The following is a 15,447-nucleotide window of genomic DNA, read 5'->3' as shown; positions in this document are numbered from 1 at the left end:
AGGAATCAGCCTCTCCCGGCGCCGTGCCCGTCAAGTCGTGGCCGGCCGCCTCCGGAACCATGCATGGCTCCGCTGCCTCGGCCTCTCCTAGCGCCGAGCCCGTCAAGTCGCGGCCGGACGCCCACGGAGCCCAGGCTGGACCCAGCACTTTGGCCTCTCCCAGCGCCGAGCCCGTCAAATCGTGGCCGGACGCCCTCGGAGCCACACCTGGCTCCGACACGTCAGCCCCTCCCGAGGCCGAGCCCGTCAAGTCGCGGCCGGTGGGTCCCGGAGCCGAAGCTGGTCCCACCCCAGCCACGTATAGGTTAAGCGCTGTCACTCCAACTGACGGCCAGCCACCCCAACTGCGCACGGCAAAGCGGGTGGTCTTGCCTGGCCGCGGTGTCATGGCGGTCCCTGTTGAGCTAGTAGGCCACCGCACCAAGGATGCCATCCAACTAGCTGCCCCAGAACAGAGGTTTGGGGAGGATCTTGTCATCCCAGAAGGCCTGTATGCCCACAGGCCTGGATCCGCCACTGTGTTTCGAGTGCTGGTGGTGAATGAAGGGGAGACGCCCCTTCTGCTGGACGCTGGCCTCCCAGTGGCAGGGGAGCTGGTCAAGCCTGACATTTTAGAGGTTTCTGATAAGCCTCCCCCGAGTCTCCACTCGTTCCAAGAGCCTGCTGAGCCCCCAGACATGCAAGAGTTGTGGGAGGCCCTTGAGATGGAAGACAACGAGTTCCTGCGCAAGGACCCCTTGCTCAAGAAGGAGGTCTGGACCATGCTATCAGAGTACAGGGACGTCTTCTCCAACTCTACCCCCGGCTGCACCGATATAGTCGAGCTGCAGCTGCGCCTCAAGCCAGGGACCCAGCCGATCAGCCAGAGATTTATGGATCTGAACCCGCGGCAGGAGGCTGAACTGGAGAAACAATTGGACACCTGGCTACAGGAGGGAGTCATAGAGCCGTCAGACTCCGCCTGGAGCAGCCCCCTGGTGCCCATCAAGAAGAAGGACGGGAGCACCCGCTGGGCCGTCGACTACAGAGCCCTCAACAAGTGCCTGGAGCTGGACAGCTACCCTCTGCCCAGGATCCAGCAGCTGGTAGAACGAGCTGGAGGGCACCGCGTCTACAGTGCCCTGGACGCGGTGGCCGCATACTACACCATCCGTGTGTCTGAGGACAGCCGGCCCTGCACCGCCTTCACCACCCCCAGAGGCTTGTATCAATGGAAAAGGATGCCCTTTGGCCTGGCTACGGCACCATCCGTCTATTCTAGATTTATTGCAGGGGTCCTAAACCCATTAGGCACAGCCAACCTCCAGTCATACCTTGACGACGTCCTGACCTTCCACCAGGATACCTGGGCCCACCTGGCTAGGCTCCGAGAGGTCTTGGAAGCCCACCGCAGGGGAGGAATCCGCCTCAAGCCAGCCAAGACTAAGCTGTTCCGAGCCAAGGTGGATTATCTGGAGCACACCCTCAGCCGTGAGGGGATAGCCAAGCAAGAGAATTATATTGACCGCATCCTGGACTGGCCGGCCCCCAGCACCCCCAAAGACTTGCTGGTGCTTCTGGGGTTCTTTGGATACTACCGCCTGTTCATCCCAGAGTATGCCGACCTCACCTACGAGATGAATCGGCAGAAGACGGCCAAGACCCTAACCTGGACACCTGAGATGGAAGCCCAGCTGCTGCAGCTCAAGGACAAGTTCCGTCAAGCCCCCATCCGAGCGCCGCCCAGGTTTGACTTGCCAGCGGTATTCCAGCTCACCACAGATTTCAGCAGCCGCGCTATCTCTGCCATTCTGAGTCAATGCCAGGACGGCAAGGAGAGGCTGATTGCCGCCGTGGGGCGCAAGACAACCGACCCCGAGACTCGCTACCCGTCCTGGAAGGGAGAGATGGCCGCCATTATGTATGGAATCCGGAAATTCCACGGCATCTTGTCCTACCGCAGCTTCCAGATCAACACTGATTCCTCAGCCTTGCTGCAGATGAAGTCACTGAACACATCCACAGGAATGGTGGCCCGCTGGCAAGAGGAGCTAGCGGCCCTAGACTTTACTGTCTGCCACCGTCCTGGCACCCAGAACACCAACGCTGACGCCCTCAGCCGCCGGGAGGACGCCAACATGCCAACGGCCAGCGCCGAAGAATTAGCAGAGCAGGCTGAGTATCTCCATAACCTTTGCCAGCTAGGGGAGTCCGCAGCCAGCCGGCCCCCTGCCGCCCGACTGGACCCAGCTAGAGTACTAGAAGCCCAGACACAAGACCCCCTCCTGCTCCGTGTCCGCCAGTGGGTGGCTGATGGCAGAGCCCCAACCAAGGCTGAGCTGCGCGGCAAGGACCGAGACGAGCAGCAGTACGCCAGCCGCTTCTCAGCCCTGGGACTTGACGAGCATGGTTGCCTCACCACCACCGACCAGACCCTGACAGGGGAGCGGACAAGATACCTGCTGCCTTCGGCCCTCCAGCAGGACGCGTTCTTTCTAGCCCATGGGACCCCCATGGCCGGGCACTTTGGGATGGACGCGACTATCGCCCGTGTGGCCATGCACTTCTGGTGGCCCAACCTGGCCCGTGACGTCCGCCTGATGGTTCAGACTTGTCCTGAATGTGTCCAGAAGGTTACCAAGGAAAGGTTGAAGCAAGGGATACATGTACCCTCCCGCCAGGGGTATCCACAGCAAGTCCTGTTCATCGACCTGGTGGGGCCGCTGCCAGAGACCCCAGCTGGGAACCGCTACATCCTCACCTGCCAAGATGGGTTCAGCCGGTTTGTCAGCCTCTACGCCATCCCCAACAAGCGCACCCTCATGGTGGCTGAAGCCCTGCTGCACCGCCACCTGGCCACGTTTGGATGCCCCCTGAAGATCCACTCCGATAATGGGATGGAGTTCACCGGCCAGGTATTCCAGGAACTGGCCTCCAGGCTTGAGATTGGCCTGACACATCCACCACCCTACAACCCACAGTCCAACCGAGTGGAAAGGTTCCATCGGACGCTCAATACCGGCATGCGTCTGTTCTTAGACAGAGACGACAACAACTGGGAGCCCCACTTGCCTGCCATTGCCTTCGCCTACAACACCAAGGCCTGCAGATCTACTGGCGTGACCCCGTTCCTAGCCTTCTTTGGGAGAGAGGCCAAGCTTCCGGTGGACATGGTGCTCCGGCTGCCAGAAACAGAATATGCCTCGGTTCCAGCCAACGTCCAAGCCCTCCTGCAACGTTACTATGCAGTGTATGATGCCATCCAGCAGAAGGAGGAGGGAGCTATCCGGAGGAGCGCGGCAGCTTACGAAGGCACGGCCAAGTATGAGGTTGGAGACTTGGTCTGGTACCTGGCCCCCCGCCTGGTGCCAGGGAAGGCAGCCAAGATCACCAAAAGATGGACTGGCCCCTGGAAGGTAGTGAGGAAAGCTACAGAAGTTCATTATGTCATCAAACCTGCCTCCCCAATAGCCAGGATCTCGGAGGTTACCGCGCATGTAGGCCGACTGCGCAAATATACTGGAGATGTGACTGCCCACCAGATTCCAGCAGACATTCAAGTTGATGTGGACGGCGACGAGGATGCCACCGAGCTGCCGGTTGGAGCGGCGGCGCCCGCAGCTGGCGACCCAGGACAGTTCCCAGTGCACCAGCCGGCCGCAGCCGCCCCACAGCCCAGCGGCCAAGATCGTGACCCAGTAGAAGAGGACCTGCAGGAGCAACCCAACGAACCACCGCCGCCGCCGCCGGTTCCAGAGCCACCCAGAGATGCCATCTGGAATCCTGACACAGACATGGAGCACCTGCCAGCCAGCAGCGAGCCTGTAGGAGGAGAAGCAGCTGTTGCAATGGAAGAGGCCGCCCCAGAGGACGAAGCTGAAGCCATGTGCCCCCTGTTAATGACAGCCATCCCTATCCGTGTGGCCAAGCAACCTGAACCAAGCAGGCGCCCCCATGGAATTTTATGCGCCCTCACCCATCGTCATTCCCCCCTTGGGAACCACCAGAGTTAGCCTAGGCCTCCGTGTCCAGCTACCCGCTGAGGCAGAGCTAGTCCTGCAGACGAGGCAAAACTTCCAGCGCCGGGGCCTGGCCGTCGCCAACCCCCGTCTAGAAGCCAACCAGGAGCTGACAATGCTGATATCCAACCACAGCCAGACCGAGCAACGAGTGTCCCGTGGAGCCTGTGTAGCCAGAGCTGTCCTCCATCGAGCTGTGCCCCAGGAAGAGCCTGTCCTGCGCAGACATAGGTTGTCGTATCCCCAGGTTCAAGGCCTGGTGGCTCGAGAGCCACGCAACCCTTGAAGGGGAGGTTGTGGTAATACGACAACCAGACGGACAGGCAGTTTACAGAGTTGCTACGCTGTGACTTATCATAACAAACCCACTGCACTAATCTTATTATATCACCATCTATCTCATGACCGATGTTGACCCCGCTATCTAGCGGTCAAACTGGCCTGCCTAAATGTGGGGAGGGGCTCAAACATGCAACTATCACGCGCCCCTCACGAGCTTATATAACCGGGAGGCGCTGCCTCCCCTTTTACCACCGCTGCCCCCACAGCCTGTCTACCGCCGGGAGCTAAGCCCTAGCGTCCCACACCCCCTTCAAACCTAACCATTGTTATAATCTGTTGTATATATATAGTAATCATTGCTTGTAAATATTATTCAGTTAAATATATAATTTCTGTATGACTAAATCCTGCTAGTTTGTTTTGGTAGAATAATTCAAGGCTAGGGCTCGTTGAACTCGAACTCGTTACCCTGTGGGCCAAGAACGCTCGGCTTACCAGACAAAATCAAATACATTCTTCAGTTATGAATGGTTTATATTTTTTTGATAACTTACAATGAGTTTTTTTTTGTTGTTTGATAACCAGTTTATTGTAACTAATGCCTATGCAAATAGGGGCCTGAAAAATAGCTTAAAACAATCCCAGGCCCTATGTGGAGCTTGTCTAAATTAGAGAACCCAATTGGCTAGGTTATGGATATCTTAAGCTTTAGATAAATAAAACCCTACTACTTTACATAATAGGATTAATAATTTGGAGGGATGAATTATCATATTTTAGTACAAATTTACCTTATGGAATTCTTCAGTAATTTTTTAGCTTATTTATTCCATTTACCAATACCAATCTAAAAGTAACCTTTAATTCAATCAAGGTGGGTAAAAATGATCCTAAATATCCAAATCCTTTGCAATTTTAATTACACTTTTCTGAAAATATAAAACAAATGAATACATTCAAAACTTTTTGAAATAAAATTTAATAAAAAGTTTAAAGTTCAAGGTGAATGCAAAGAATAAAAAGTATTGAACAAGTTTGCAAGTGAAGAAAAGTTTAACATACAATTATCATACAGTCTTTGAATTTGATAGATAGATAAAAGGAAATAGCTGTTACCTAAAAGATGTCTAATAATGAGAAGAGCATTTGAAAGTAGCAGGATGTCTTGCTGTCTATGTGTACTGAAGGAAATGAACTGGTATGGTTCCCCTTTAAAGTGTAGCTTCTCATTAGAAGGTTTATAACAAGTTAGGGGGAAGGTACCACCACTTTCCTGAGATAAATTCCCCACCACCCCACCCACCCAAAACAACTACAGCATGACCCTCGAAAAAGTATTTTTAAGCATCTGCAGCCCTTATTTCTCAATGAATTATTAAAAAATGCATATGTCCTTGTTCTCCATAGTATTCCACGTAAGTAGATATAAAAATAATTTTTTTACCTCCATTAACACCGGAGATTTTTAGAGCTAAAGTTTTGAAAAAGTGACTGAGAAAAAGAATTTTTTTTGTTTCTCTTATTTTTTGAATGGTTATATTATGTTTTTCTGGCAACTGAATAATGAGACACAAAGAAAAACAGGTTAACTAAATATTTCTTTTTTATTCCACCAAAAAATATAAATTTTTAATGGCAAGAAATACTACTGAATGAATTGATTATTTGCAAATTTTAGGTTATTTATTAACCCTTATTTATAGAAAAGGATTAATTATGACAGTTGCTCCGCCTACTTTTCTGACATCTCAATTATTTAACAGGGGGTAAATTAAGCTTTTTAGACTAAAAAATCATTATGTTTATTTTTATTTTCTTTATAACTTTTTTGTTATTAAAGTTAGGATTGTGAAACAAAAACAATTTTCCCGCTATATTCATAGAGATTTATTTGGTTTTTTAATCTTAAACAATTTTGCCTAATAAGTAAGTTTTTCAAAATATCATTAAACTAAAAAGACTCAAAAAATATGTGTAAAAAAATGCTTTTTACTCAAAAACTAAATTTTTTATTTCATTTTTGTATAAAGTTTCTGCTAGTAACAAAAATAAAAGGATTTCTAGCTTAATTTTGCTAAAAAAGTCGTTTCATGTTAAAAGTTACTTTTTCCTCAGTCACTTTTTCAAAACTTTAGCACTAAAAATCTCCGGTGTTAATGGAGGTAAAAAAAATATTTTTATATCTACTTACGTGGAATACTATAGAGAACAAGGACATATGCATTTTTTAATAATTCATTGAGAAATAAGGGCTCCAAATGCTTAAAAATACTTTTTCGAGGGTCATGCTGTACATTTTTCGGAACTTTTTCTTGTTAAAAATATATAGAAATCAAGTTGGTTTTAAATTAAATAGACTTTGGTCTAAAGCTGTAATTTAGTCTTTTGAGTAAATTGTAATTCAGATGTGTACGTAAGTACAATATACATAATACATATAAAGTCTGAAGAAATTAAAACTTTATTTCGATCCATGATTAGAGGGATACTTTATACAGTTAGGGAGTTGAATCCATTTTTATAGAAGCAGAAATTTAATCTATGATTATGGTTTGGACCCTCTAAAACTGTAATCTACCTTTCCACTTTCCCCTCTCTTGGTGAAGATATCTTCAATGCCGATACGATTTTTGAAATGTAAGATTCTACTTTCCCCTCTCTTGGTGAAGATATCTTCAACGCCGATACGATTTTTGAAATGTAAGATTCCACTTTCCCCTCTCTTGGTGAAGATATCTTCAACGCCGATACGATTTTTGAAATTTAAGATTCCACTTTTGCCTCTCTTGGTGAAGATATCTTTAACAAGAGAGACAAAAGTGGAATCTTATATTTCAAAAATCGTATCGGCGTTGAAGATATCTTCACCAAGAGAGGGAAAAGTGGAAGGGTAGATTACAGTTTTAGAGGGTCCAAACCATAATCATAGATTATATTTCTGCTTCTATAAAAATGGATTCAACTCCCTAACTGTTATAGGAAAACATAATCTCAACTATAATATTATAAGTTTAAGATTAGGTGTACCTATCTGTTTAGTAGATAGGAGGCACTACCAACTAACAATTAATGACTTTTATTAATCTATAGTAGAGATATTTCTCATTTGATTAAAAGCCATAATTAAAATTCATACTCGTAAAGACAAAAGCTCTATTCCTTTAAATTGGGTGTGTGATTATTTTATTTATCAGTTATCCATCCCTTATTTAAACCACTTTATAAGAGAATGACTTTACAAATTTTGGGATAACTTTAACAACAAGAACTTGACATGACTAGACAAGATTTAAGTACAACAGTTTTACTATTTAACTTTATTGTAAGCTTAGAAAGATTTTACTTACAGGTTAATTAGTGGCTTCTCCTCTAGTACCTAGGTGCTCTGTATTCAGAAAGGCATGAAAAACAATAGCCTTAAACTATCCTAGTATTTGACTTCACTATCAAAGGATTAAAAGTAATGTAAAATGAAAAAAATATCAACAAAACCCATCCTTGTTGATAAAACCAGGAATAGTCCCTTTCGTGGCAATGCCTCTTAAGGGGCGATTCATCGTATTTTTAAATGGCTTTTTAAAGGTTATTTTAGGTTAGGTTAGGTTTTATTGGGTTAGATGTTTGCCCCACAGGGTTAGGCAATTGTCCCCGCAGGGTTAGAGCCCCCCGCAGGGGTTAGAAATAGGAGAAAAGCTACTGTGAAAAATACGAAGAATCGCCCCTTAAGGTGCGTTGCCACGAAAGGGACTATACTCAAAAAACCTTTTATGATTTTTTCAGTAAGAATGAAAACGTATGTTTTATATGACATAAATATTTAATTGTAGTTAAAGTGCATTTTTTGTGCAAAAGACTTCAAAGAAAAATACAAAAACAACAACAAACAAAAGAAGAAAGAAAACATCAAAATTTTATTTGTTCAACTTTATAAGAATTTAAAATAACTACTTGGTTTTAATTTTACATTTGTATTTGGTATTTTATAACTGTTAAAAATTTAAAATTCATGAATTTTAGATTTAGGGTAATAAATTGCATAATTATATTAGTCTAGTATTCTTTCCCAGCCCAATAAATTATTTAGAATTCCAGAAAAACAGTGAATTTTATTATCATTTGGTAACATTTTTTTTTTATATTTACATATTATTTATAAATCCTAAATTCAAAAAAGTAAAAAGAAAGAACCCTTATCAACTAAACCCTCTTGTTTGTTATTACTTTAAGTCAGGTTAGGTAAGTTATTGAGTAGCCCCACAGGGTCAATGCACCAAGGGTATAGGCCACACAGGGTTAAGGAACTGCATGTTTAATGATATTTTGCTTAAACACTATTCAAGGACTTTTACATAAAGTTTTCTTAAATTTTAATAAAAGACAGATTATATGTTTTTCAATACTTGCAAAAAGTATATTGGATGTTCATAGTGAGAACAAACATATATAAACCTCCATTAATTTAATATAATTATGGTAATTTAATTTCATTTCAAAACTAAGTCTACCCTTTTATTTAATTTTTCATATATAACAATGCTTTAAAATATTTTCATTTTGAATATAGTGTTCAATGATAATACATTTTTTTCTCAAAAATATACATTTGTACATTTGCCCATCATTTTTAGAAAACTTTATATTATTTATTTCCTAAAGGTTTGTTTAAAGTATATTAGTTATATATTTATGCCTACATCCTTTTCTATAATTGTATGTTTTATTTAAAACTTTCTTTTACAATGATAAATCAGGAAGTTGATAAATATTCATTGCTACATTTTCATTAATAATTCAAAAATTAATTACATGTATTTAAACATAAAAAACACTAAATAAAAGTTTTTTTCTAATGTATGAAAAAAAAGCATATTTCAAGAAATTTTAAATAATATTGAATTCAGTTCATTGAAACAAAAGTTATTAAAAAGAACTAATAATAATAAAACCGGTTAAGTTGTCAGATTTTTTTATGAATAGAATGGAAAAAAAATATAATTAATATAAGAAATATAAGAAATAACCTCTTCAAAACAGATAATTTAAAATATTTAGAATAAGCTATTGAATCTATTTATATAGGAATTTATATGTTATATGACATATAATGAAAATTGATTTGTATGTTTTACAAATAAATATCTTATTTCTATAATTTAGAGATAGTCTTTCAGTCAAATTTCAGGTTTAGTTCAAATGTATTACTTGTTTTAGTTTTATTTTGTTTAAGTTTGGCCAATGTTATTAATTGCATTACAAATTTTACTTTTACTATCTCTTCTGAAATTTTTTCACAAATGATAATATTTTATTTCTATCATGCTCCTCATCAACTCCAATATCTATGAGATCATCATTTTTTAGATCCAATAAAACTTCTAGATCAACCTCCTGATTTACAAAGAATGGACTAAAGATACTTTGTTTAGTGTAAAAAAAAATTCATATTTAATACATATTATATAAATTGAAGGTTCATTCAAATGGTTTAGAAATTAAAATCTCCATTCTTTCCTGATCCACAAAATTTGGCAGTAGATGTGATAGCTTGAGCATGGCAAGGAGTGACTCCAGGTCCATGTCCTGGTCATAGCTTCCAGGTAGAGATGGCTCAGGTTCAGTTTTGTTCTTTCTGCGTCTGCTCCGATTTCTTCCAGACCTTAAAAGATTTATGACAACCTTATCCTAGAAACTAGTAGGATTTCTGCGTGTGTATGACCAAAATAATTCCTAAAAGGTTGGACTGGTCTTCCACTTATTTCGAGGAAGTTTATTAATGGTTTATGGAAGAATTTAGGCCAATTGATTGGCTGGTACAATTCTCCCTCTTCAACAAAGAAAATTTAAATAAATAGTATGAAGTCTAATTTGTAAAAAATCTATTTTGATTGTTTAATTTAATTGAAACATGATGGTACCTTTCATCTTTACCACTTGATTTCTTTTTACTCCTAGAAGGTGCACCAGATGAGGGTTTACGCTGCAATGTCAACAGCAGTTTTGAGTCAGGGTAGGGATGCTTTACATCTATAAAAAGGAATTATCAATCAAAGGTTTATTTTTCTAAAAGAATAGATCAAAAATAATTCTTTAGGTAGTCTTTATGTTACTTAGGTTAATATTTTGAATATTTAAAAATAATTTTGCAGACTAAAAATAAAATTGGTATTTATCATGATTAATTGATTAATAAACTTACAAAGTAAAGATTAAAAAAAATAATAGTCAGTAGGTTTCTTATTGAGAAATATTGCTAAGGTTATAAGAGTGATAGAAATAAATACATATAGAATAGACATGAATATAAAAGTAAATAAAAAAAATAATCAGGAAAAGGGAATGTGATTCTGACAAACAATTCTAAAGGCAATTTTCCCCATAACGCCCTTCTCTTTTTTCTCCCCTTTCTACCCACTCCCCTTCATTTACGTGAAAGAAAAAGTTTTACTCCAACTAAATATTAAATTCGCGTCATTTTCAATTGGAATTAATTGGCTGAATAGCAACCCCTGAAAATAATCAAGTGCAAATTTTAAATTTCAATACCTGTATTTCCTGCTGGCATCCCAAACTTGCTGGAAGACAGAGTCATATCATGTAAATGATAATGCCTATCAATATCAAGTAGTAAGTACAGGGGACTGATTTTCATGCATTTGAAGAAAGAATAGTTATTTCTCACATCGTATTATAAACAGCTTTCCGCAGATATAAAATAAACAATTATAAGAGTAAAACCAATTTGTTTAACCCTTATAGATGCTGAAGGTTCGGGCTAAAAAAACTGGTTTTAATTTTATGGTTGTACAGTTTTATATTTGTATAAAACTAAAAATAGTGCGGTGCTTGACATAGTTTTTTTTGTATGGATGAGAACCAGTTCTAATCCACTGGATATTAATTAGTTTCTAATGAATAGGGAGAAAAAGGAATAAAACATTTACCTGGCCAATGTTAAATCATTAGAAGAACTGGAAGAAGAAATTTGTGTTCTTGCAAAGCTGTTCCTGGTGAATCCAGGTGTAAACACAGGTACTGGAGGGATCAGACCTTGGATACCAAGTCCATTTCTGTCCTCAACCTCAAATCATTTCAATATTAGAATTTTTATTGGAATAAAAGTCAAATGACATATAATGAGAATAATTTTTTATATACCTTTAAATGATTGGATGCATCTCCTGATTGTGGACTTGTTATGTTCTGAAAGCTCTTATAAAGTTTGTTCCAAAATCCTTTAAAGATAAGATGTATAGTTAATAAAAAGCAGTAAACATTTTCAAATTTCTATTGAAGATATTATTAAATATTGTTTACCTTTTAACCCTGATTGATTCTGAAGTTCTTGTAAATTCATAGTACTCATTGAACGGTCAAAAGCAATCCTTAAAAACAAAATTTCAACAAAATATTCAATGTTTAAATCTATTATAAATGAATGTGTTGTATAATATTAATCTAACCTTGGTATTGTGGGTTTTGGAGCCTGATAATTTTTCAAGGGTTGATTGGAAGCAGTATATTTGGCTAATAGTTTGACTAACTCACCCTCCTAAAGAGTTTTAATTAAGTTTTAGAAATACAGGTAAAAAAGAATAGTTTTTTATCATACAATGTTTTTTTTTTAATTTTAGTATTTTTTGCTATGAAATATATAAAATTCAGATGGAAAAAATTAAACCTGATGATCAACCAAAGTAGCTAAATCAAAAGCTGTACAGCCATTGGCACCAATTATTGTTGGATCAGCCTATTACAAGCAATAACATAAATAGAATTGCTTTACTTAAAAAATTAATTAGCCTTGTTAATGAAATCTAATAAAACTGTTTACCTTACTCTCTAGCAACAGTTTAACAACCTGTAGATGTGTAAAGAAAGTTGCCTAAATTAACATATCAGTCAACAAAAACTATTTAAAAAATTTGTACTATCAAAGCTGTAAAGAACCTAGTGGTTAATCCAATGATAAATGGGTCCAGACAATTGTGTGCTTAATTATTTACATCAATTTCAAAGTAAACATTATTTCATTTTTTAAACATAAAAACCTATCAAAATATATCTTTTTATGTACATTATTTACTCCATGACAATTAAATTTTCTAGGTAATATATATTTGAGAGGTTAAGTGAATGTGGGATTATGCAAAAATAAAGTAAAATGTGATATTTATGCTTGGACCTGGTCACTTTTACATATATCTAGGTCAGCAAAATTTAAATTGTGTACTATGGATAAAACTTGACCCAATAGACTACAAATTAAAATTTATTCTTATCTTTTAAAAATGCTATATTACTTTATTACTAAAGTTGGTTCAATTTCTTTTATTGAAATCAATGTGTTCTCTCATATATTCTTTAATTTTATGATTGAAGAATAACTTTAAATTTAATGAAAATTGCTTTGTAAGACAGTTGACTATAATACATAGTCAGACTCTTGTTAAATTTTGTTGTTGTAATGAATAAACATTGATTGAAGAGGCCTAGCTTCAATAAAACTTTCTCAGTATTTGTTACATAAAATTTGGACAAAGAGTTGAATATACAAATATACACAGAGCTACTTTCAATTTCAAAAGTTAGAGAATTTGATATTATCTAAATGTCAAAAGACTTTAGAGTAGGGAATTTTGGGTAAACCTTGATGTTATTTTTATTTTACAGAAGAAATGTTTGTTCTAATAAAATAAAAATTAATAATTCTAAAAAAGACACCAAACTAAACCTAAAGTTTAACCCAAGTAAAACTTTAAAATGTAAAAATGAACTAAATACTATACATATTAAACTTTAAGAAACATGAAAATCATTAGAAACCCCAACCTTTGAAAATTGTAATAAAATTTAATTGAGAATTATTAGCAACATTACTTTATAAACATAAAATGGCTGTCTTGGGTATCTTTCAATCAAGTGTTTCTGGAAAATTTAATAAATGTGTTATAATTCCTAAAAGATATATATTTTATCCCTGAAATACTTTGATGTTAGCTGCAAGCCAATTCAAGTGCAAAACTTTCATTTGCCAGCTTTATAAGTTTTCTATGGCTCAGTCATCCCATATATTTCAAACTTTAAGACCTGGGTCATAATTCATATTTCTTAAATTTATTTATATTCCAACTGATACAGTAGTAACAGAAATATTTAATTTGATAGGAAATAGATTTCGAAATCTTATAGAAGAAATAGGATCTAAATTAATTGACTGATAAGTTTCCTGCATGAGAGGAGTCCATCTGTTAACTCTATCTTGTTTATTTACATTAGCACCATAATCTAAACATATTAGTTGTTTTAACATTTTTATACAACAAGGTGTCCCATTTTTTATCCATTTTTTTAAGACAGCTAGAGAAATTAATTTGTGATTATGATTTTAGGTCAAATAATATATTATTTTATTTTACAGAGATCTGTAATTATTCACTCCTTCTAAATGTCTCACAAAACTGGTAGATATTTTTATTAAACACCCTGTAGTTTATTTGATTGAATAATAATTTACAGGAAATATTTTTTTTAAATGGCCTATACTACAATTTGAAATCATTAATTAATTACTGTGCAACAATAAATGTAAATACAGAGTAAACAATGAATTTGGGTATTTTTAAATATTTCATACACTTTAATAATTACAACTTATAATATTACCTATCAGGATCCTAACAATAGAAATAAATCCACCAATAGATGCAAGAATAAGAGGAGTAGCTCCTTCCTGATCCTCTATATCCACACTTGTTTCTCCAGCTTCAAGTAACTCTTTTAAAATCTCTTCATCTCCTTCTCTAGATGTATGAAAAACAAAAATTTTTATAAAACGTTTATTAGTATTTCAAAACAAACTCATTAAACTCACTTTTATGATTTTATTTAACTTCAGTTGTCAGAAATGTATAATTGTAAATCCAAAAGTCTAACTGAGGCTTGCAATTCTTCATACCCTGTGCTTCCTTTTGCGCGCTTCTTTTCAGTGGGGTGCTTATGGCATTTTTGCATTGTTGCAGATATTTTGCAACATTAGTTGAGATTTTTGTAAAGTCACTAGTTGAGATATTGAAAATTATGATTATAGCTTGTTAAGATAAATATAAAAAAAATATTTTCAACTGACTCTATCAACTAATTATCAGTTTTAAAGAGAAATTACCTTGCAGCTACAACTAAATCAGCATCTTCAACATGCTTTATTTCTTCATTGGAATAGGTACTCTCAGTTCTCTCTTTCAAATAATTGCATACATCTCCATTTATACCTATTTCAATTTTATTGATTGTCATGTTTTTAACATTAAAATGATAGTATCAAGAAAGGCATAAGTATTTGAGTTGCACTTTTTAATAAATCATACATGGATTATTTATTATTGTTCTAAATTTAACCCTTAGATAGAGTTAAGGCTAATAAGCAATTTTATGTCTTACTTAAACAAGAATCTCTATTTTGGTTTAATTGAAATAAATTTAAAGAAATTACCTGAATGTTTTGCAATGTCTAGAGCATTTTCACCCAAAAGATTTACTTTGTTAGGATCTGCAGACCTGTCTAGAAGTAGCTGACAGTTGAATTTGTGCCCATCTAAATTTGAAAATTAAATCCTTTTATTAAAGTTGTAAGATCTGACTCTGTGTCTGTCCGTCTGTCTGTCACAAAGGATCTTGCTTACCACTGAACTGAGATGTTTTTACAGTTCAGCTTCTTATAGGTCCATGGTGAGGTTTATAACTATTTTGTGGGAGGGTACTACCAACCTCCCAAGAGAAATCGCCTCTAGAAAATAATTACTCCACAACAATCTTTTTTTCCTTTTTCTTTTTAAAACTAAAATTTAATGTGGAGAGGTCAACTTCCCCTTTCACCTCCCCCCCTCCCTCAAGTTCCTCAATATACCCGTTGTACCCGCTATAAATAGAAGAAAATAGATAAACATACAAGGTTGTTCTTAATTTCATACATAAAAATCGTGTTTAATACCTGCAGCAGCAAACATAAGGGGCGTCCATCTGGATGGGGATAAAATGGCATCTGGTTTGGCACCTCTGTTTAAAATAAATTAACTTTCTAAATTTGGGAGTACAAGAAGGTTTTGAAGAAATTATGTTCTTGAAAAAAAAATTTTGAAGAAACAATATTTTTAAAGAACAGTTTGACTTC

The 15,447-nt window shown here is 37.9% G+C and overlaps 2 protein-coding genes across 2 annotated transcripts in view; one reads left to right on the top strand and one right to left on the bottom strand.

The window, feature by feature from the left end:
* LOC145314675 (signal transducer and activator of transcription 5B-like) overlaps positions 1-15,447 on the top strand; it is a 160,437-nt gene that overhangs the window by 13,726 nt on the left and 131,264 nt on the right. The window lies entirely within an intron of this gene.
* LOC145314968 (ankyrin repeat and SAM domain-containing protein 6-like) lies at positions 9,753-15,332 on the bottom strand. The gene is made up of 14 exons (XM_080155042.1): positions 15,268-15,332; positions 14,770-14,871; positions 14,443-14,548; positions 13,944-14,080; positions 13,411-13,565; positions 12,112-12,162; positions 11,959-12,027; positions 11,741-11,829; positions 11,595-11,662; positions 11,436-11,512; positions 11,222-11,358; positions 10,824-10,888; positions 10,196-10,304; positions 9,753-9,936 (listed from the first exon to the last, which is right to left on the bottom strand). The coding sequence occupies exons 1-14, from the start codon at positions 15,281-15,283 to the stop codon at positions 9,753-9,755; spliced, it is 1,365 nt and encodes a 454-aa protein (XP_080011168.1). The 5' UTR covers positions 15,284-15,332.

The sequence above is a fragment of the Acartia tonsa genome, chromosome 3 (assembly GCF_053477335.1).
Source record: "Acartia tonsa isolate MP-2025a chromosome 3, ASM5347733v1, whole genome shotgun sequence".
In the NCBI taxonomy this organism is placed as follows: domain Eukaryota; kingdom Metazoa; phylum Arthropoda; class Copepoda; order Calanoida; family Acartiidae; genus Acartia; species Acartia tonsa.
The sequence above is the reverse complement of the archived record's forward strand: the minus strand, read 5'-3'. Positions and strand labels throughout refer to the sequence as shown.